This window comes from Rhopalosiphum maidis, chromosome 3 (genome assembly GCF_003676215.2).
Source record: "Rhopalosiphum maidis isolate BTI-1 chromosome 3, ASM367621v3, whole genome shotgun sequence".
Taxonomy (NCBI): Eukaryota; Metazoa; Arthropoda; class Insecta; order Hemiptera; family Aphididae; genus Rhopalosiphum; species Rhopalosiphum maidis.
In genome coordinates this window covers 35,712,294-35,737,264 of record NC_040879.1, presented here as the reverse complement: position 1 = coordinate 35,737,264, position 24,971 = coordinate 35,712,294, and the positions used below count along the sequence as shown (strand labels likewise).

The following is a 24,971-nucleotide window of genomic DNA, read 5'->3' as shown; positions in this document are numbered from 1 at the left end:
GCGAACAACTGCAATGGTGATCGCTACGCGTTGGGATGTCGTCGGACACCGGCGCCAGTAGATTAGTCGCTCTCGCGTCCGAGTAATTTTTTTTTTAATTTTACTTAGCGCCCCCCCCTCCCCCGTGTGACGCCGGTCAGAAATTCAACCACTATATCGGTTAAAAATAAGTGCATTTATTATGTTTTGCGCTTTATCGTGACGATGTCATAAACTATTATAAATACGTATATAGCTTACGCGCGCGCGTTACGATAACGATTATACCGTCTAATTTCCGTCCGTCTGCTAACGTATCGCGAAATCAGTGACAAAATTATTAGTTATTAATGTTATTATAGTTAATACATTATAGTTGGGAATTTTTTTTCTCGCGTGTCGTCAGCTACTGCGGTATCCTTAGCGCAGTATTACACCGGTGTTGTAATAATACATAATTATTGTACATAATATCGACGACAATATCGTACAACAATGACTGTTACTTATACAGCAGAGGTGGCCACGTGCAGAGGTTTTGGATGTTTTCTCAAACTACTCTTGAGGTAAGGTTATAATTTACAACACATTTAATATTTTCTCCGATATTGTATATAGATACCCATAAACACGCAACCATTATTGGATAACTCCAATAAATCGTCGCGTTAGGTTAGGTTAATCGTAATACTAGAGATTGTCGTGTATATTAATATTAATAATTACCTGTGATTAATTGGTTGGTATTAATCAAACGCCATACAATACACTACTATTTTATACACACTACCCTTCATTATGTACTAATTTGTTGTATAATAGGCACATTTATAGTGTGTTTGTATTTATTCAATGCTATACACATGCGGTTAGGTCTTATTGGTATATGTACTCGCTGTTATACAGTGCACCACCATCGTTTGTTATAAACGTCTCATTTTCTAATTTATTGCTATATTTGTTAAGTATAAGTGACCTATGCTTGGTCAAATACTGTCAACCATTTAACTCATTATGCATATATTATATTATGTGTGACCGTTGTATACATTTACATTTCTTACATAGTTACTTTTAACATCTTACTTATCGTATCAAACAATATTATATTAATTTTAAGAAGAAACCATATCCGATATAAAAAATTTGCGTTCAGCAGATCCAATTATAAGTTGATAATTTTAATATAAGAGTGAATTGACCTAAAACTTAGTAAGAATACTATCGGTTTTTATTCGTTATTTTAATTTGTTTGAGCAATCGTATTTTTGGATACTCATAATAGTCGTAATACGACAAATAGGACAATTCAAAATGCTTATGTTTCACTTAAACGTTTAAAAAAATTGATATTAGGTCAATTCATTCTAATATTTAAACTAAAAACTTTAAATTAGAATTGCTAAATGAAAAATTGCTTTATTACATGGTTATGTATAACAAACATCCTCTTAAAATTCTCCGTATTTTACTTATTATGATTACATTATTGAAATTCAAATACAATTACCTATTATATTATAGGAGTAATAAAGGATAATGTTATCTGTTTTTTTAAATTTTACCAGTACTTTTCTTATAATAGTTGAGTAAAAATAAATAATGAAAACGAAAATTTCCACGCTAAACCAGTTTTTGACAAAATTGATTTTTTTATTTCGTTATTATTCAAAAACAAATAACCATAGAAACTTGAAACCTTTTTCAGTGTTTATATAATCATCTCCTATACATGATATATCCTTTATATAATTTTCAAAATAGTTTGACTCCTTTTTAACTATTAATAAATAGTTAAAACTTTAGCGGTTTTCTATAAAATTGTATCAATAAAACATTTTTTACTTGGTCTAAAACCTTAAAAATTAATATAATGTTCTTCATAAGTACTTTATACTGGAACAAAAAAATCTAAAAACACAATTATTTTTTAGAGATATTTGAAATTCAGATTTAGACAAAATAACATATTTGAACGATGAATTAATTAATTATTGATGTTTATTATTTTGTTATAATTCAAAATTACAAAAAAAAATATTTGTGACGACTTAAGTTTTACTTTTACGTATATTAAAAATTTATTATACACTATGATATTTTCAAAATATATAGATTAATTTTAACTTTTAAGATATTACGTATTTATACCTATTTAAGCTTTTTTACAGTAATGTATAATATTGACTCAATATTTTAAACCAATAAAGCAATTTTTTTGCATTAAGTCTGCCGTATTACTATTGCCAAAAAAATTATTTTAATACCTTTGTTAATACCAATATCATACATACATTACAGTGACCCACTTAATACCTAATGTACATCAGAATGGTACTCACTTATTGTCCACTTTTTTTAGTTGTAAAAAATAAAAATATTAAGTAAGACTTTTAACAAAACACAGATAATATTATTCTTTATAGGTATTATAAAACCTTAATTTTAACAGCGTAATTACAAAGAGTGGAATGTGGAAATAAATACGGAGAAAGGGTTTAACTATATTTTTTCATTGTAGACAAAAAAAATATACTTGTAGGCCTCTTAAGTAGATAGTTAATTATAAATTTATAATACAACGTTATAGAATCGTATAACTCTAGTAGAATGTATTATTCATATTTATGTTTTCTTTTTTTTTACATAAATTTTAATAAAAGAAAATGAAAAAGAAAAAATTAATTTACTGATATTCAAATATATACTTATACTGTATAGGTTAGGTATCTACTTCTCCACAATAATAGATCTCAAATATACTAATGATTTTTCATATTTATAAAATACCATAATAAAATTAATAGTTGTAATTTTCTTTAAAAACTGGAAAAAGTTCAATATACAATTAGTATATACACAAAATATGCTTTATAAATTATAGTATACTCTATAAATTATGACACGTGGATAATTTTTTACTTAGACCGTTTAGTGCAGGAAATAATCCAAAAATTAACTATTCATATATTATAATTTTGACTGTTTTTTCTTATTTAAATATCTTATGAATTACAATGTTTTTATAATAGTTCTGTATTTAATATATAAAACATTAACTACTACAATAAATTATTTGGAGTATGTCCATACACGATTAAAATATATACGTTAGTCAATAAATTTAAATCTCTTAATACTTTTCTAAACAACAGTATACCGCGACAACGATCAAAAACTTACACTTATTTATCATTTTTATAAGTTCATTGCATTTCTATAACACTAAAAATTCTAAATGTTTTTACACATGTTTTGTCCCATAAAAAGTTTTGCTATTCCATAATGACTGCCAAGGTTAGGTTAGGACCCATGATATGGCCATACATTAGAGTATTTGACTATACTATTTTCTAAGGTATAGGCTATAGACTGTTGTGCCCTGTTTACGGGCCTCTCTATATAAAAAAAAAATACTGTATCACAAAGTATTATTATTATTTTACTCGATCATTGGCCGATACGAAGGACCATGTGATTTAATATAATAATATAATGATAATATCTTTGTTCGAGCCGCATTTTCTGTTAGTATGCGTGTTCGACCTTGTACTGGGGAAGTGACTGATCAAACACCGGTTTTTAAATATTTTTGCTACAGTTACTATTATCAAAAACATCGAATGTTTTATTTTGTAAAATTCAAAATACTGACATTAAAATAAATTAAATTATCTTTAGTTCAGTTCATGATTGTATACAATCACAGTACATTATAACAAAGCACTTACAGTTTTCAACTATAATACTGAAAAATATTCATAATCTTTTACGTACCTATACTGGCTATGTTACATTTTTAATTATTATTATTATTATTTATTTTTTTTTCAGACTTTATCTAAAACATTAGTCTCAACAATTATATATAGATATATACGTACATAAGTATAGTTAGTTTTTAGTATAAAATTAAAGTAAACAATTACAATAATTTGATAAATATAGCTAGGTAATTGTACAAGTACCATTAGTCTACTTTTATTATTATTAAACAGTTTTAAACCAATTTGTTTACTGAACAAATTTAATTATTTATACAACAAATACTTAATCAATTTATCATAAGATGTTAGTAGACAGTAATATATCAAATATGCATTGTCTCTGACAATTATTAATTGGTTTCTGTGATTGTTTTATTTAACAAATATGATTAATATATAATAAATGTAATGTAAATATTTAAAATTGTAGTTTATTGTATTTTTTTATAGAATAATTAACTATTTGAACCTTTTTTTACACACAAATATAATGATTACAAACTTTATACTTCAATGTGTGAAACTTATAACTTAAAATTTATATGATGGAGCTTTGATATCATTATCTTTATAAAAAAAATATTTCAAGGTCAGTTAAATCATTAAGATGGATAGAAAAACATGTATTTAATTTTCTCAATCATAAATCATAACACTTCCCTATGATAATTACTATTGTCTATTATTGATTAAATATATTGTTTACGTTTTGAGGATCGTGTTATTTTTATATGGGTTCATGATACGAATTCATAATATGAAATATTGTATCATAATTATTAACTTATAAACAAAGACAATAATTGTAAATGCGCTAATAATAATAATAGTACATGTACATAGATAGCTAAAACTTGTAATACAGTAAAAGAAAAAAAAGCTTAAAAATAATTGCAAAATGTAATGTTATTGTTGTAACTTTTAAGGTATATTAGTTAATAATTAGATACATACTTTAAAACATTTTATGAATAGAATCATTAATAATATAATATTAACTATTTATCGTAATTTGTGATAATCATAAATATATAGATATATAATTATCAAATCATTAATAGGTACATCTACAGTCTACACTATATTAAAAAGTAAACTTTAATTAAGTTATTATGTATATACTATATATAATGTATTTATTATTTTCTAAAAGATTAGGTAAGTGTTTTAAATAAAAAAGATGTTGATAAAAGCTTATAATATATTATATACAATATACTTGACAATAATTATTTACTATATAAGTCAAAAGATGTTAAAAATACTAATTACTATAGATAACTAATTATCTATTGTATGATGACGAAAATGTACAGAAATTTTTTTTCTCAATGATAATTAAATATGTTTGTGTTGTATAATAAATTATGCTGTAACTTTTTTGAACACAAAGTAGTTCCACACTTCACGACATTTATTGTATTGAAATTCTAACTGTGCGTCGTTTGCGCATTACTATTGGCAATTTCAATGTTCTTGTAATTTGTAAGCCAATTACGCATCTTTTAATAATTGAGTTATGCTTCATTTGCGTATCAGCATAATACACATACAATATAACAATATAACTGTGAAAATTTAAAACGTCAAAAATGCAAGTTATTCACTAACTTTCAACTAAAAATTTTACATTCGAAATACTCAATTTTCAATTATTGATTAGTTATTTTTGTTTAAAAATATAAACGTTTAGTTCAAAAACATTAATTAGTAACTACGACCAACCTATAGATTTTTATAGTAATATGTACCTATATTTTCTATGATAATCATAACTATTATTTAGAATTGAATTTAATTAGTCAATTTATTTTTAATTATACATAAGTTCATAAAGGTAGGTATTTGTTATATTATCAATGTGAACTTATAACAATAATTGTTGAATTTTCAAGTTCAACCAGAATTTAGTATTAAATATTTTTTTTTTAATTTGTGATAACACTGATAAACGACTTAAATACTTAATTACTTTTCAAGTTACTTTTATACCCTTCTGGCTTCTATATATTGTTCAATATTATTTTGATGCTCAAACATGTACCCACAATATTTTGGCACAGATAGAAAGACGATGCGCAAACGATAACCGACAAAGATTTTATATTTCGAATTCCGAATTCCGACTTCAAATTTTTGTTTTAAGCTAGTGACTCAAGATTTTTTTAAAATTAATTTTATGATAATCTAAAATAAATTTTTGCAAACCATACCGGGTAAAATACAATTTTGAAAACAAATATGCTATAAAATATTTCACTCAGTGTAGTGTATGAGATTATTGTCCAATGTCGATGATACGTACAACAACGATCACTGTCTTAGTGATTTACTAAAATCAAAATTACTTAGTGATAATCGGTTGCAACGTATAATGAACCATCAAATTCAATAATTTATTTTTATTTATAATAAGAATTAGAGATATACAAGTTAATCGATTCATTTTTACGAATTATATTAAAAGTGACGAGATACTATAATTTAAAAATTTGTAACTCGTTACAGACATAGTAGGTAGTTACTTAATTACGTTTAAAGTTAAAATTATAGTTGATTTTTTTTTTTAAATACCTTAGTACCTACTAAATATTTGCATGTATGCGAGGTTAATAAGAAAAAGTATTATGTACGTAAGTTTGAACCAAAAATTAAAAGTATTAATATTTAAATGTATTATTAAAAAATTGGCTACAAAATATTACAAAATGTAACTATATTACATAGATAACTAGGATGTATGGTAAATGAGAGAATATTGCACATATAAAATATATAAACATTAAAATGATTAAATATCAAACTATAATACCTATATTATTATGTTGGCATGAAATATGGATGTAGATACACACATATATGTATAGTAACTAGGTATACACACCAAGACTACAAATCATCTATATGTATTAAAAAAATGATTTAATTTAACAACGTTAGAATTGAGCATGCTCAATTAAAAATATTGCACTAATAAGAATCGTGCTCGATCGTAATTTACATTTTTACCCCAATTTATTTTACAAATTACTGCAATATACTAGATTTATTACTATTTTTACTAAATAAAATATGATAAATGTTTGTATATTATTAAGGTACCTATATCATTTTACAAATTTCCGTCTTTATATAATTAACGAATTTTAAAAAAATCCGAGAGTAGGAGTTCGTAATGTTCGTATAATTACATGCATACCTATCATTAAATAATAATAGATTAGATATAATATTAATCCGTCCTTCTCAAATAGTTAGGTGCAGCATTAGGTTAGGTATTTCTTAGGTATATTTATATTTCCTTGTTATTTATAGCTTAAGTTACCATAATTTTTATACATTAATTGAACAAATGTATTGTTAATTTTATTACTAACTAAAATCCTTTTGGGCTTTTCAATATTTCTTTTTTTTTAAATCGAGGTATGGAATATTTTTTCTCATTAAAAATAACCGTACCTATGTACAAATAATTATATCTTATTATTAATAGGTCTTGTTTTTGCTAACCCTAACTCAATATATTATTAAATTAAACTTAATATCTTTAGTAATAAATAATAATAGTATATTATTATTATACATAGCACGTTGATTAATAAAATTAGTAAAACAATTTTAAAAAATAGGTACAGTTGTTAACAGTTTTTAATTTTCACAAATAATAATCATTTTTTAATACGTTGTATATTATTGCAATGTTAACATTTTATATATTTATCATTGAGTGAATTAAATTTTGTAAGTTAATGGTATACATGACTTAAAACGAAAGATAAAAATTGTATTTATCATGAAAATTAATTTAAATTTTACCATGTATCATAGTATATTTTTGGTGTTTGATTGCATATTATAAATTAATTGTGGTATATGATACTTTTAGTCAAGGGTGGATTTAACGAGGCCTTTAAATTGAAAAAAGTGTAATTAATCTCGTATGAGTGATAGTTAAACCTAATGATATTTAGACGTTAAAAATAAAAATTAAATACTCATAAATATAATGTTCAAATTAAATAATAATATAAATATAAATAAATATTTCTATACTACAATAATTACTAAAAAAGGTACTTTAATAATTTCTTTGAATAGGTATAATAATATACTATATATTTATAAGATCAATAAAAAATGAAATATTTTGACTGAATTAAATTGTAATTTAATTCTTGAATGAAATATCAGCTATCCAATTATTAAATATCCAATATCAATTAATTTGTTCACCTAATTAAACAATTTAACTTAAGTATCATACTATCATAGCCCATAAGTCAAGTATAGTTGTCCATATTGCTTTGTTTAAAAATGTAATTTCCTCAACAATTTAAATTAAACAAACTGTCTACAAGAAAATAAATTGATTTTATGCATCTTTAATATTTCATTTATATTTATAGAAAATAATTAAAAAATTCAAATGTCTATAAACAACTTAAATATAAAGTCAAAATAATTAGGAAATCATGCAAAACTAGGAAATTATAACATAAAAATATTTCGAAAAAAAGTCTACGCTTATTTGTTTTTGAATTATAAAAAATATCAAAATCGATTGAGGATAAATAGTTAATTTACGGGTTAAATATTAAATGTCATAAAAATTTTATTTTCAAATGTTCATGTCACTTCCCGGGAGGCCGGGAAACTGTTTTTTATCGTACAAAGAAAAACTTATGAGGAATCTTGTTTTAAATATTCAAATCTTAGATATAAAAATACAAATTTTTATAAATTTTTAACTACAAAATAATTTGTAAATTTTCATCATAATTCGAATGTAAACACTTATAGAAATTAAATTAAATATTAAGACTATGTATTTCATTTTATATTTTATTTAATTGATAAATGAACAACTTATGAGGATTGTATCAATTTTTTAACACTTTTTAATCTAGCTAAGACAACTTTATAGATTATAAAACTTTCAAAATATTTTATAGAAAAGAAAAATTAAAAATTTCAAATACCTATATATAGTTTAAAATCAATCAAAATATTTTGATTAAAATTTCAGATTAAAGTATTATTAGCTACAAAATAAATACATTTTAATTAGAATTAGAATTTTTTTTTTTTAAGAAAAATATAAGAAACTATAACACAGTTGTTGTCATAGTAATAAAAAACCTTCAATACTTCCGAAGATAATGATTAATTGCATTTAAGGTTATTCGCTACAACTTTATGATAATAAATCATAAAACGAATCAACACCTAAACAACACCAACATATTATTACGTGTTTACTATAGCACGCCTACTTACAAGTAGTTTGCTTGTATAAAATATCATAATAGCATCTTACAATAAATTAATTGTTTTAAAACCAATACTGTTATGTTCAAAATATGTTCAATACCAATATTTTTAAATTTTTGTGTAACTATAGGCTGTTATAGTACATTATAATTTATAATGATATATTATGGGTTTTATACTTTCATATTACAATTTCAGTACCTAGCATTATTTCTGTGAGAAATTTTGTTTTATATTATAATATCTAGTAGTTCTAGCTATCTCGCGCGAAAATTAAAAATAATATTCTCTCTTAATTTCCATGCTATAGATCCCCGTCTTATAAAAATCATTAGGTATATTCAAACACAACAATTATTTTTTGTTTTATTGTTTATACCTAGTAATTAGTATATTATATTATTAATATCTAAATTACATAATATTTAATAAGTTTATTTATTGTTTATCATTGGTCTACTGATACGAGTACATTAATTTCAATATGTATACGTCAACCGACAACATTATCTGGTTTCTCCCACTTGTCATGCGTCTGTCACAACTGAATGTTAAACCTAAATTCCACAAAAAAAAAAAAAAATTATTGTCCCTCTTCTTCCAATAAGTTAATTAATATTAAGAAAAAGGCGTAGTCACACGGAGGAGTATCATGTAAACATTTTAAAATTATTTAAAAAAAACCTTTACTTGAAAATGGATTGGAACAAATATAAGTCTCTTTAATATCTGTAGCAATCTAATCTAATCTAATCTAATATTTAATCTATCGTGATATAATCTAAAACCCAACAGTAATAACTATTATAAATATATAAATACACTAATTAAATATAAAGGTGACCAGTAATTATAGATAATTATAAAAAAATACACATTTCTAGATTTTCAATATCATACCAAGTATTAAAATACAAAACTTTAGTTTTATTTTTGTTTAATTAAAAATAAATAATAGTAAATATGTTAAATTAAACCCAATTAGACTAAAAACCAAATAAAATAACTTAATAAAATACTTAACTATTAACTATATAATAACTAATTATTATTATAGCCAACTTATTCAAAATTTTACAACTACACAAATTGATTTATTTGAAATTGATTGAAAGTAATATTGTTTTTATTGTGAATATCCTAGAATTATTTGTTATGTTTACTATGTTAGTTTATTTTTTAAAAATGTACAATACACAATTTTAATTTTTATATTATCCATGTATATATTTATAACTGTAAACTATAATTTATATTAATTGCCCATTATTTGTGAAAACAACATCGACTTTTGATTTTAAAATACTAACAATCATTAAATCATTATAGTTTATTATATCAGAGTTTATTAATGTTATCAAACATCGATAATAAAAAAAATGAAAATCTATAAATTTTTTTATTTTTTAAGGCCAAAATGTAGCTCACTGAACATATTCCTGGAGGGCATCAGTTGACATTCACAATTGTCAATTTGTAATAAAATATTTAAAATGTATGTTATATAAGATGATAATTATATTGAAAATTATTCAAAATACGATCCAAACTCAAATGTATATATTTTTTTTACATTGATTAGATAACAAAATTATTTTTTTTTTTTTTAACTTACACATTAGAAATATCAAAAAAATATATATAGAATTGGTCAAATAATGCGATACTAAGCTAATAAAATTGAAGTAATAATTATTATTAAATTTATAATTATATGCAATTAATGGTTTACTGCCATTAATTTATTATATAGCTATATATTTATTGTTCTTACAGCTTACATTACCTAGGAATAATTTTATTTTCAAAAATCTTGAAAGGACAAATGAGCCCATAGGCTAGTTGCACCTACAATATCATACATTATATTTTGGGACCAATAAGTGTTGCGCTCTATATATTTTATGGCAAGTAAACCAATATTTGCTTTCACGTATCAGTTTTACCTTCAGGTATAAAAAATTTGTATTTATCCAATCTAATTCTATCGAAATTGAAATATTATGCGTTATACATCAACTAAGTATGTTTATTAAAATAGTTTAAAATTAAAAAATTAAATTGGTAATTTGATAACTGAATGATTGATTAAATATTTTTGTTTTTGAAAAAAATTATTCTTGCATTTAAAATATTATTAGTTATTGCAGCTAATATTCTGTAACGGTATCATCGTAACTGTTTATAAACGTTTTTAAAATCAACATACACAAGTAGGAATTTGAGTAGGTACCTAATACACTGATAAATGGATAATGTATATTTATACGAAATCAAGTTTTCATTGTTGCAAGTTACTTATAAGTTCGTTCCACTGCATAATATACTGTTTGATCTATACTATGGAGTAATGATGATAATTATTGATAATTTTAGATGCTTTTATAATTATTATACAATTATTATTCTTTATTATTACATTTATAATAAGTAGGTACCTAAGTGTTCATTATTCTATTATTTATATTATTTTGTTTAAGTTCAGTCACTAAAGTTATACTGAATATAAATAGTTTTGATTATATCCATTAAGAATCTTAAGTTAAAGTGAATAATTGCCTCTGAAAAAAAAAGAACATTAGGTATTTTTAAATTAAATGTTTGTATTTGATAAAATAATATTATTGCAACTTGGTGATTAATTACATACTTATTAGACCGTTTTTTCGATGATATGTGTTTAATATTTGATTACACCTGATAAATACTTAGTAAAACCTATTATTGTTCGTCGTATCAACTTGTGTGATCTCACTTGTCTGTGTCTTAGCCCTTAGGTATATAAGGTATATACGTGTAGCAAAACAAATCCCAAATTCTTACAGTTACTACAATTTCTATTTTATAATTAATATTAAAGCAAATTTATTATTAATATCGAATTTGTAGAGACTATAAATTGTGTTCGAGAAATGAATTTTTCCATGTATATTTTTTTTAAATGGTTTACATTTTTAAATATTTATCTTATTTTTTGCGCATGTGCAAGACAAAAATGAAACATACGGGTACAACGCCCTCTTAATCAGTCTTAAACAACAATAACATTCATTTTTTTTTTTTTAATGTGCTCTTTTATACACCTCATTATTTGTATGAATTATATTGAAAGATTTGTTAAAATAATAAGTATTAAATATAGCAGTAGTACCTAGTATAGAACTTTTAATAGAAGTAGAACTATCCACTAATACACTACTTTTCGTTTTTCAAGTAGTAGTTCTTTAAGCAATTGATTATTCAATAAATAAATTTTTAGAAATCTTTAAGACCTGCATAGCAAGGTCAATTTGTGAGCCTGTACACTATACTGTATTTTTTTGAGTTTATCAATGACTATGTAAAAAAAAAAAATGTTTTATAAAATCAATATAGATGTACAATAGTTGTCGCCAAATAACTTGGCTTAGTGGCCATTGCACAACAATGGTTCTCAACATTTTTTTAAGTTTAAAATATCTTTATGGGAAGTCGTAGTCGTTTGCAAACTGATTAATTTCATATTTTAAATAATGCACGGCATATTATCGATTTGCGTCTAAATATGTAATTGAAAACCCTAGTTCATTATTTTTTTCTTAAATTATAGTTCTCGTCTGTATCACGTGTATTCATTCTAAATTCAATAATTCGTAATATTAATATAAGCGTTCCGGTATCTCTGCAAGTGATAATTTTTCAATCATATTAGGACTATTAGGTATACTAAATTGTTGCATAAATACGAGTCAACGATATAAACCAAATTTTATACACTCGACATACACGACTGTGTACAATAGATTTATTTTCGTCTATCGATTTCACCAAAATAATAACATTTGGTAGTTGCTACCCAACCGAGCACATTTTAAATTGTTGTAACTTTTCTACAAACACGGTGTGAGCCAGATGGGATCCAGTTTGAGAACAATTGCCGCCAAAAAAAAAAAAAAAAAAAAAAGGCTCAAACGCTCTGCCAAATTAACCGCACTTGTAGTCCCTCCGATTGAATTGTACACATACCTACACTATTGTAACGCATTGGATATAAAATATTAGGTACGATTATAAAAAATATAACAATCTCTCGTTGAACATTATCAAACAGCGTGTTTCGACCATCCATTCAACCATTTAAATCAGATATAAACGAAATGTATAAGCACACTTCACACTCCGACAACCCACAAGTCAATTACAAATTACAATAATCAACAAACCGATGAAATACGTCAACAAGTGTTTACGTCTATAGGTCAGTCATTCCATTTCGGCCGGCTGATTATATTCACATTTATCATTGATTTTGTGTATAAATAAAAACCAAAATATCTCAAAAATTAATTATTTTTTCAAATAATGCTGTGAACTGTTTCCAAAACAATTTGCTCGTTCTTCATACCTACACGGGTCCTCTTTTTACAGATATATCGTAATTGTCTAAACATATATAAATGTAATGTTTTATCTTCGTTGTTACTAATACATTTTTCAATTGAGTAAATATTGCATAATAACTTTATTTAATAAGACCAGTGGTTACTTACCTCGATACTTTTTTTTTTACTAAATTCGACCATGATGCCCTGTCGGCTGTCGTGAAAACCAAGATAACACTTTTCATAACAAATCAACCCCAATTCTCATTGATAATCAGTTAATATACCTAATTTTACTAAATAAAATACAATACATATAAGTATTGTATAAACATACAGTCGATTAAAAATTAATACATTTTTATACTTGAAAAACAATGAAAAATATAAATACATTTTTATAATAGGTCTCATACGATCCCACGGTTCCTCTGGAAAGTGCTCGCGGCGCACAATTTACAGGAAACTGCTGAATAAGATATATCTCGTTTAAAATTTGGGATTTTAATTTGTATATAGCCACAAAACAAATGTAATATTTATATCAATACCTGTAAAATACCAGCACGGCTTTTTAAAATGAGTTATACTTTTATTGGATTTTTAAACGTAAAATATTGGTTTTTATTGTTTTTTAGGTGGCGAGGAAGTATATACAAGTTAGTGTGGCCTGACTTGGCTGCATTCCTTTTTTGTTATTATACTCTGAATTTGACTTATCGCTTTGTGTTAAATCAACAGCAAAAAAGGTAAGTGTTCCTTGTTTATAATATTTTTAAATTGTTTAGGACCAATCAAATATTAAAGAAATTTAAATTGCACGCCTAAAACAAATAGAAAGTTACTAATAATAACGTTTACAACATATTTTTGTTTACTTCACAAAAAAAACAGCTCGTATAAGATTACATTTCTTCGTATAACATTACAATATAAATCAGATAGGTGTACTTTTATTTCTACTTTTAAAGTTACATTTAATAAGTTAAACGACTATTTAATATTAAATATGTTAGAAATATTTTTATCTTATTTCAAAAATTATATAATAATTTTTAAATAATGAATTCTTTACTTGCATCTACTTAATAAACTATTGAACACGGTGAATTTGTAACTATTGATTGCTTAAAGAATATAATTGATGAATTGATCGATAAATAACAACTTTTTTAAAATCTTTTTTGTTATTATATTATACTATTTTATTATTTCGTATATAAATTACACATTGCACAAATATAAAATATGAGTCTGTTCAGCAATTTTTTTCTATACAATTATTTAAAATATAAAATGATATAAATATTATGATCAATTAAATTTAAAAATATGATATATTAATTAAAGTTGAAGTTGGAAATTATCAGTTATCTCTTTTAAACAGTCTACTTTATTTATCTTATTATCATGGACGACATAGACATCACATACTTTAGTACTTAGTTAATTTTTTGTACTAACTACTATTGTATCTCTGTAACCGCATATTAAGACTTCCTCATTTTTTAATAAGTTTATAAATTTCCACATAGTTAAAAAGGATGCATATAAAATACAAAGCTATCCTTCAAAACGGAGTTGTCGATAGTACCCATATATAGACATTGATTAAATTATATAATATTATGATGATCATATTAAAGTTATTACCATGCAATCACTACTCGGTATTGCTTAGTTATATTATTAATGACTACTCTGTAATCATCATTTATATATCATAATTATATTAAGACAAATACAGCATTTAAATGGCTTACTGTGAAAATCAGAAAAGTCCGCTTTTTTAAACCTTTCAAGATGATCAAAAAAACCTTTTATGATGTGAATTATTTTTGAAAATTATATTTGTTTACATCTTTGAGCATAGGTGAAGCCCTCCCTCCCCAAAGAAAAAAAGATCGAAAGCCAAGTCACATGGCCGACCGGACGTCGGACTTATTTTACAACAATTGCCAAAATCTTGGAACTTCACAAAATATTATTTTTCCTCGAAATGTTGTCAATATAATAAAAAAAAAAACCAATACAAAATTCGCCATAACTTTATCTTCAAGTAACTGTAAAAAAAAATTCTAACGTCAATACAGAAAAAATGTTATGAACGTATGAAATTTAATTTTTACGAAATCGCGTAAAATAACGATATATTAAAATGTAAATATAGGTAATATAATATAATATATCCTAGACTGACAAATCATTTCCGTTCAGAATCGTTTTTCGTATACAATACCGGTCAATGAGTCATTGCATTTAAATTTAACATGTCCATATAGTGACCTACTCTCCACCACTACTATACAGCAGAGCAATTTCCATTTGCCCACCCTTTTTTTAAACTCTTATTTTGGTTTAATATTGAACTTTTTTAAAAATAAAATTATGCATATAGGCATAGGCAGGGTTGCATTAACAATCACTTAACATTTAAAATCGTGTAAATTATATTTTATTCAAGAATATTTGAAAGCATATCGGAATATTGCGAAACATACAGCGACTTGATACCGTTGTCCTTTGTGCTGGGATTTTACATATCCATAATAATGCAACGTTGGTGGGACCAATATTGTTCGATTCCGTGGCCTGATCCTATAGCAGTTTACGTGAGTTCGCATATTCACGGACAGGTATGAACAATTTTTGCAACAACACTGCGTGTATAAATCACGCTACATCCATCTGCATACCGGTATGCTTACTGTTAAACTAATATCCGTTAAAAAACCGTAGGACGAAAGAGGGAGATTGATGAGACGAACAATCATGCGGTATGTCTGTCTGGGTCTGACTATGGTGTTCTCTAATATCAGCCCTAGAGTAAAGAAGCGTTTTCCTACACTGGATCATTTCGTTGAAGCGGGTACGTATAATTGGACTCGTTACTGCCTATATACGGTATACTGCCTTTGTCTAGTGTCCAAATAGTTTTTAAAAATGACAAATATATTCTAATAATTATTACCTATATAAATAATACTATGTACGTTTTATAATATTCAAAATACACCGCGGATTGCTATTGTTTGTTGTACAGGATTATTGTTGGAAAACGAAAAAACGATAGTATTGGATTTAAATGACAAATTTCCTAGTCACTCCAAACACTGGTTGCCGGTCGTGTGGGCGGCGAGCATAGTGACTCGCGCCAGAAAAGAAGGTCGTATCCGCGATGATTTTGCGGTAAAAACGATTATTGACGAGTTGAATAAATTTCGCGGTCAATGTGGTTTGTTGCTCAATTACGATTCAATAAGCGTACCACTTGTTTATACGCAGGTAAATTTGATATTATTATGAATTATTCATTGTATAATCGATTTAAATCATTTTTAATACCACGTAAAAATCTGCAAAAAGTTTACTTTTAGATTTCTTGTTTTGTGAAATGTATATAATCTGAGTTAATAGTAACACGGTTGTGTAATACCTAACCCTAATGTGAGGAAAAAAAATTATTAACATGACTTCCTTTCATTTTCGAACATATTATTTATTACACCTATTGGATATTATTTAAAGATAAAAGGTATCTATATGTATTTCAAATTCGACATTTTTTGGCATCATCAATTCGTATAGTTCATCCTATAATTATTATAATTATTGTAAAATTATTTGTATTTAATCGGTATATCCATAAAATTAACCTACTATATTGACCATTACTCATTACATATTTATAATAGTGACTGACAATTGTTTTTAATTTTTAATTTTATTATCAAGTATGCATATTTAAGTAGATAGTTATAAACTATATAGATTATATGGAAAATACTAAATTGTATAATACATTTTATTAAAATTTTACATTCTATCAATTGATAATGATTTTTTTTTACCGACAAAATTGCGTGGTTTTTATCACTCGCCACTCGGGAATTCTAATAAATATTCAACAAAAAATTTAAACAAAAGAACAGTAAATTTAATGGAACAAAAATAATCATTACATTTATGAAAATAACAATTTATATTTTAGTTTAAATTAAAATTAATTTTGTTATAATTACATAATATAATTAATCATTTTTCAATTATTGATATTATGGCCTTATATGTTTAGATTTTTATCATTAATTTTTAATTTCAAAAAATTTCTAATGGCTAATATACAATATTTATTCTGCAGTTTCATTTAACCACTCATAGCTGCTATAGTAAGTATAGTCACTAAGTACTAAATACCATGTATCCAGGATTACTTGTAAGAGTTTTGAAGCCCACCCGGGACTATTTTTCTATTGCATTCCTACATTTTCCGATAGTAATCTTAATTTAACTCAGAATTAATATTTTTGCATTATTTCATATCGCTTGGTATAATTCTATATTGTGAATAATTTTTTATAAAACCTAAAAGACCGGCGTCTTTATTTTAACGTTCCAATAATGCACCCAGGGCTACAATTTCTTCAGCCTCTATAAAGTCAGACCTGAATGTAACTCATGGATCTACATACAATATTAAATAATATTATAAAATATTTAGTAAAATAGTACCTAAAGAAATTACTTAACGAAACTATAAAAAAAAAATGTACAGTTTTAAATAAATTATACATTTCTATGTTAACGTAATATTTTATTTTTATTTTTACCAAACATTCAATCACGAATAAATAATATACACCTAACTACTCATAATGACTATTTATTTATTAATAAATGTTTATTATTTCCCATAGGTTGTGACTTTGGCCGTATATTCATTTTTCATTACAACTGTAATGGGAAGACAATGGCTAGATAAACCAGTAGTGCCATTAGCAAATCTTAAACACCAGACGGAATCTAATCCAGCAAATTATAACTATATAGATTTGTATTTTCCGGTATTTACTACTTTACAGTTCTTCTTTTACATGGGATGGCTAAAAGTGGCCGAATCGTTAATAAATCCATTTGGAGAGGACGATGATGATTTTGAAGTCAATTGGATCATTGATCGTAATGTCCAAGTATATATAACTATTAAAAATATATCAATAACCCATCGGAATTTTCATCGAAGCATATATTATTAAATTATATATAATTTGACTTCTTAGGTTTCATATCTTATAGTGGACGAAATGCATCACGAACATCCGGAGTTAATCAGAGATCAGTATTGGGATCAGGTGTTCCCAACAGAGTTGCCATATACCGTAGCTGCCGGAGAACGTGAACGGCATCCCGAACCATCGACAGCCAATATAGCCGTATCAGATGCAGACGCGGAATATTCAATGCCACCCAAGTGCTGTGACGACGGACAAACCATAGTAAATATAATACAATTTATATCATAACCGAAACCGTTTGAAAAATAATTTCTAAATTTTATTATTTGCTTAAAAATTAGAACACAACAGAACACCGATATGCCATGTTGTAGACACATTTTTATTTAAGCCCTAAAATTATTATCATTTAATGAATTATAGATTTTCCTAATTATGAGTTCGTATAATAAAAATTAATTCCGATTGTTTGTAAATTTTTTTTTTATGAACAGTTTTTAATTATGAACATTCTTAACTTTATTTCTTAGTTTTTCTTGTTATCCTCGTATAGTATTAAATAGTACCCCGGGAATCTACAAATTATTTACTATTTAGCACATTTTATCCTTCACAATTTCGTCACGGCAACTAAGTCACATTGACTTTGTCAGCGACGTTGTACTAAGGATACCTGCAAATATAGTAAAATGTTTATCTTAATATAATTCGTCACCTACTGCCGGTAGACTTTACAATTCGAACAAATACTACGCACAGTGGAAACGTATATCAAGTTAAAAACAAACACTATGCGGTCGTGCCGGGTCCACCAACTGCCAGGTATCGAAAGTCAAATATAAGGTATATAGTATGGCGGGCATAATGTCGTTTATTCGCAAAACTCTTATTTTCCCGTACATACATTACCCACGTATTAAGTATAACTGGTATAAAAATACCGCGCGTATAACAAATAATAATATGAAATCGTACCCACGCGATAGTCGTTAATCATATATAATAGTCAGTGGCGTATATAGAAATTAATTTCAGGGGGGGTTAAAAAAAATTTCCATTCTTAAATTCCAATTAATTATACAATCAAAATCAATGCCTGTACCAACCATACATTTTGGGAGGGGTTTGAACCCCTAAACCCCCCTATATACTCCACTGGATATAGTTCGTAACACATTTCGACAACGAACCAACACGTTTTGATCTCACGTTATTCTTGCTGCAGGACGACGATGACGCGAACAGTGGCATACACTTCGTGGCGACAGGAGGCAGCTACAAGAGATCAAACAGTCAATTACGCGGCCGTCCCATATCGTCGCACAGTTCCAACGATCACCATCACCATCTTAACAACCAGAGCGTGGCCAGTTCGCTAAACCGCGTCGGTTCGGTCACTTCCATATTGAAAAATCTGTTCAAGCGCACCGGCGGTACCTCCGCCCAGTTGTCTGGCGACGGTGAGTGCCGTTTTATTTCTTCGTGGATGCACCGTATTAAACTTTATTCCTGGTGGGGAGGTGGGTTGCACGGCACAACCATGATTTACACAAGTTTCAGCCAAGTGGCATGAACCAGTCAAAAGACATTATTTAAAGGTTCCAAGAACTCGAGCTGCCTTCATTCCGCCCCTGATTTATACCATAATATATATATATATATTTATACTATACGGCATTAAAATTCAAAATTTTAGTTCTAATAGAAGCGTATAGGTTAGTTAGAAGATAAAATTTCTCCCAAATATATATTGAATAATAAATCACGAAAACAGCTCAAGTACGCAAAAAAAAGTAGTAGTTCTCAATCCCCCTACGTATCTATATTTTTACGAATAGTAAGTATTCCCTGTATAATGATAATCATAAAAATAAAATCTCTAATATATTGTATAATAATATCCTATAATAATCATCTAAATTTATAATTGAAATTTGATATTTTGGTATAATTATCAAATTAATTACGACTACTGTCTATGCTATTCTGGCATTCTGTTCACTGTGATTGATTCAAATATGAAATCAACACACAACATTTTTGACAATCATTATAGCAACCATCACTAAACCATTAAGATTATAAATTTGTCGTTTTTTTTACTTTCCCCCCTTGTTGTAGAAATATATTTATCATTATTTATCTTTATAAAGTAAACTGGATACGTCCCTACATTCTACAGTTTATGTGCTAGATAAAATTTAAGACATGGGTGCAACAACCAGACATCTCTATATTATGAAAATATTCAGCGCAACAACTAGTCATCTCCGGAACAGTCTTATTGTTGCAGAAAAAAATAAAACAGACATTTCCATTAGAACCATGTCTCCGTATCTAAAGATCGGATTTGTTTGATTGTTACACCAATTGACGGGAGATTTTTTTTTTCTATTGGAATATACAAAAAAATAATTTTCGAAATAAAATGGAATCCATCATTTTATTTTGACGAGATTCGATCCCGTATATGTTAACTGCCAAAATAGAACTATAGCTGTATACATAAATACATTATCTTATGCCAATATTATACCTAACTATCGTACTCATTAAATAAAAGTTTTGGAAATATGTTTGAATTCGTCATTAAACCTAGTTTTAAAACGAAAATTCCATTTATGTGAAATTTAACTCAGGAAATTCTTCAAAATAGATTTTTAAATTTTTAATATTAAGAATTGTAAAGCTTTATAATAATATTGAAGTGAAAAAATAATTAAAAATATGAAGAGGTTGTTTTAAAATACATTTTTTTGACGAATTCGAATATGCTTTCAAAAATTGTATTGGATAAATATAGGTTAATTTAGTCAATAAAATTGTTTAAAAAAATAGGTATATTTACAAAAACAAAAAAAAATTAATTTTATACTCTGTTAATGCGTTTACGTACGGCGAGAGCGCTCAGCTATTTATTTTCAACACGAATGATCAATTATTACACACATATTTACACAACTCATATCCACATGCACGCAATTATAAAATTGCCCTAATTGAACTTCTTCAATAGTCTGTATTATATCCCAAATGATTGTAACAATCGTCAATCATTATAATAAAAAACTGTAAAGTAGCGATTGTTGCGAATCTAAGGTAAGCAACTTCTTTTATACGTGAATGTCTTATGTACTGCAGTTATATAACTCAGCGCCACAACAATACTATACCTGTAACAACATGATATAAAAATAAAAATAAATAATAGTGATCAGCAAAAGTTTGAATGATCAACAATTAAAATAGAAAATATTTTAATGGACAATATTTGGAATGCATTTGTTAAAATTTCGTTTCAATTGAAACTAATTTTTGTTTTGTTTTTACGCGCTTGTGTCAGAGATATCACTAAATTGTTAAATTGAGCCTACTGTATTCTTAAAAATAAAATACCTAATTACTAATAGTAAAAATATATTTGGTTATGTACTAATATAGAATATCTCTGCTCCAAATCGTTTTTTGTATGTAATTTATTGCAATTAGAAATAGCTTCTCATGTTTTTTTAATAATTACAGAGAACTGTCCTTCTATAAAGTAGAAAAATGATCTAAGTACTAAAAACCACGTATTATTTTTTTATACTTTAATTTTGAAATAAGTTATGAGATATAAGTTATAAAATGTACAAATCATATTTCTTTTTTTTTAAATGCTCATTCAATTTTACTTCAAAATTAAAAAAAGCTTCTAGAAGCCTAGATAATATTATTTATTTATTATGTACCTATTAAATTCTACACTGATTTATAAATGCTCTATAAAGGTACTTTTATTTCGTTATTATATATTTATATAAATAATTAGGTTGGTACCAAAATTTTAATTTTTAAGCTCTACTACATTTAATTATTTTCTGTTCTGTGTATATTTATCTGTAATGTTGAACCTTGAAATATGTATGTACCTTGGGCTTCACAAGTCAAAAACTTAACCCCAACCCATTAATAAATAACAGATTTAATTCTTAGTACTCGACTTCAAATGCAGTTTAAAAAAAATATCTTCTATACATACTTATTTTAGAAATAAATCTACTATCAATCTAATTTTCATCTCTGTTATCAATACTTAAACTTTAGATATATCAAAGTATATACCCCCCCATAAAAAAATTCTAAACATACTAGTTTTCTTTTTCTATGCTTAATCTAAACTAAAACAATTAAAAATGTTTACAAATTATATGAAGTAAACATTATTTTGGAGTCATTATTAGTTTTCTTTTATTGACAAAATAAGATTTATTATGTGTAATACACTTACACAATTCTTTAACCAAAAATTACAAGTATTTTAAATTAAATAATAAACATAATAGGTAAGTAAGGTACTCAGTGTATTTACTTTTTATGATTTTGATTTTTAGTAGAGAGTACTTAATATTTTGTAAAATCAAGATATTTTACTTGCCAATACCGGTTTTTATAGTGCCTAATTTATGTGAATCACCGGGCCCACATAAATAAAAAAACATAATGGTCTAATTTAGAAACTTTATAAAAATAACAAGTAAATAAAAATAAAAAATATTTACTATTTTTTAGAAACTAAATAATTTAATGTCATTAAATTATTATAACAGTTTCTAATGACCTTTAAGTACTGGCTAAACCATTAAGTTAACAAGATATAATCTTTACTACCCTAAAAACACATTAATAATGACCAACACTTTGCCGGTGAGCAGAAAACAAACCAAGTTTTCGCTCCACTTCAAATCTAAAATTATCGTAAATATCGTCTGTACAAATCTGTAAAAGTCTATAGACAAGCAATCAAGACAAAAAAAAACATACTTAAATAATTTTAATATTAATACTATTAATTTACTATACTACCAGCCCAACATTTTCATAATTTAATAATTAATATAATATGTTATGTTTTTTATTTTGAAATTGTTAACTCATTTCGTACAGGACTTTTATCGAGGGTATCAAGCAGCAACAGATTGCCAGGCAGTAGCTGGCAGAGTCAAGATAGCTTACAGAGTAGCAGTAGTAAATTACTACAGCAACAGTTTGGCAGTGTACGAATTGCCGATCAGGTATTGCTAAAAAAAAAATAACAATCAAAACAATAATTTAAAATATTTTATTGTTTTGATTAGGTGATCGAGGAACTAGATGAACAAATGACGATCACAGCGGGGGGTCGGCTAGAGAGGCGTAGCGAGAAACCAAACGTGCGCACCGTATTTCCACCTCAACCACCATTGCCGAACGACTCTGCATCATCAAATTTATCGAATATTACTTACACAGAAGTATTATCAGCTAACGACGATTTTGGCTATCAAGATAGAAAACAAGAAGATACATTGATGCGCAGTGATAGTGACAGCAGTAACCACCACACGCCTAGTACATCTAGTTTGTTGTTTGTTGTCGAACCAGTGGTAGACCAATCTCCTGCTATAAACAACGAAGCACCTAACAGTAGGACTTCGTCAGTCACTTATGATTATGAAACATCTAGACGAACACCCGACCATCATGACTAGAATCGTATTAACTATGTTAATCTTAATTTTATTTAGGATGTACACGCTATGTTAAACCAATAAACAGATAATTTCAAAAGGTTAGAGTAAAGTATTTTTAAGAAATGTAATAAGATGTATAATACAATATTACAAGCTGCCTTATATTATTTGTCAACTAGTTACAAACTAGATTACTAACAATATACTTTAAAATTTGCTTAATGATAAAAACGGTTTTACAACTAAGTAATAACTGAAAATGGACAAATTGTTATTGTTACCTAACACTTAAAACTAACTGGTTTATGTACCATAATAAGCTCATAATCATTAAAATGTAAAAATATAATAATAACCGTTTGCAATGTATTTTAAAATCTAAAGACTTATACAGTAAGTTATATATTGAATTTTACAAATATATTTTTCTTTTTCACACTACTATTGAAAATTTCTTAATTATTAATTTTGTTTATAAAATTACAAACTTTATCTATTATATTGTAGGGAAACATAAATAAGAAAAAAGATTATTTAACACCATGATCAAAACTCATGCATATAACTAGGGCGAGGATTTCTATGCAATAAAAAATTGTAAAATATGCATTTTATTAACCAAAATATACAAAAAATTTTTATTTTAAAATTATAATTATTTTTTTAAATATTAGTTTATATTATCACTAATTAAATCAAAGATTTATATTGGCTGAAACTCCTTTCCACATCACACAATGTTGTAGGAGCATTTTTAAATGACGTGATTTGTCCTGGATTTAAAGTAATATTAACATCTTTTTATTCCATTTCATATTCACCATTTATACTTTGAGAAATGTTTTGAATCCCTCATTCTTTTTTAGTATTAAGTCCATTTTAATTTGATAGATTGTATATTTACGATAATTCGATAAATAAACCAATAATTATAGTCGTTCCTTAAAAAATTACCATTTAAAAAATTAACAAGATTCTCAACAATTTATATAATATATATATATATATATATATATATGCAATTATATGCTTTATGTTCAAAATATGCATAAAAATATTGTACTATTTAATCAAGAATAAGCCAAT

The 24,971-nt window shown here is 26.0% G+C and overlaps 1 protein-coding gene across 1 annotated transcript; it reads left to right on the top strand.

Annotated features, from left to right (window-relative positions):
* The first annotated feature begins 474 nt into the window (after positions 1-474).
* LOC113557384 (bestrophin-4-like) lies at positions 475-24,326 on the top strand. Its single transcript, XM_026962867.1, has 10 exons — positions 475-545; positions 14,017-14,127; positions 15,843-16,014; positions 16,118-16,247; positions 16,422-16,663; positions 18,076-18,348; positions 18,439-18,654; positions 19,619-19,853; positions 23,320-23,447; positions 23,511-24,326. The coding sequence occupies exons 1-10, from the start codon at positions 475-477 to the stop codon at positions 23,901-23,903; spliced, it is 1,971 nt and encodes a 656-aa protein (XP_026818668.1). The 3' UTR covers positions 23,904-24,326.
* Positions 24,327-24,971: the final 645 nt, after the last annotated feature.

Excerpts from the sequence above, each read along its gene's own strand:
- LOC113557384 (XM_026962867.1), top strand. The coding sequence starts at position 475 with ATGACTGTTACTTATACAGCAGAGGTGGCCACGTGCAGAGGTTTTGGA. Across the intron at positions 16,015-16,117 it reads GTTCGCATATTCACGGACAG|GACGAAAGAGGGAGATTGAT; the intron begins GTATGAACAATT and ends AAAAAACCGTAG. Across the intron at positions 18,349-18,438 it reads TCATTGATCGTAATGTCCAA|GTTTCATATCTTATAGTGGA; the intron begins GTATATATAACT and ends TTGACTTCTTAG.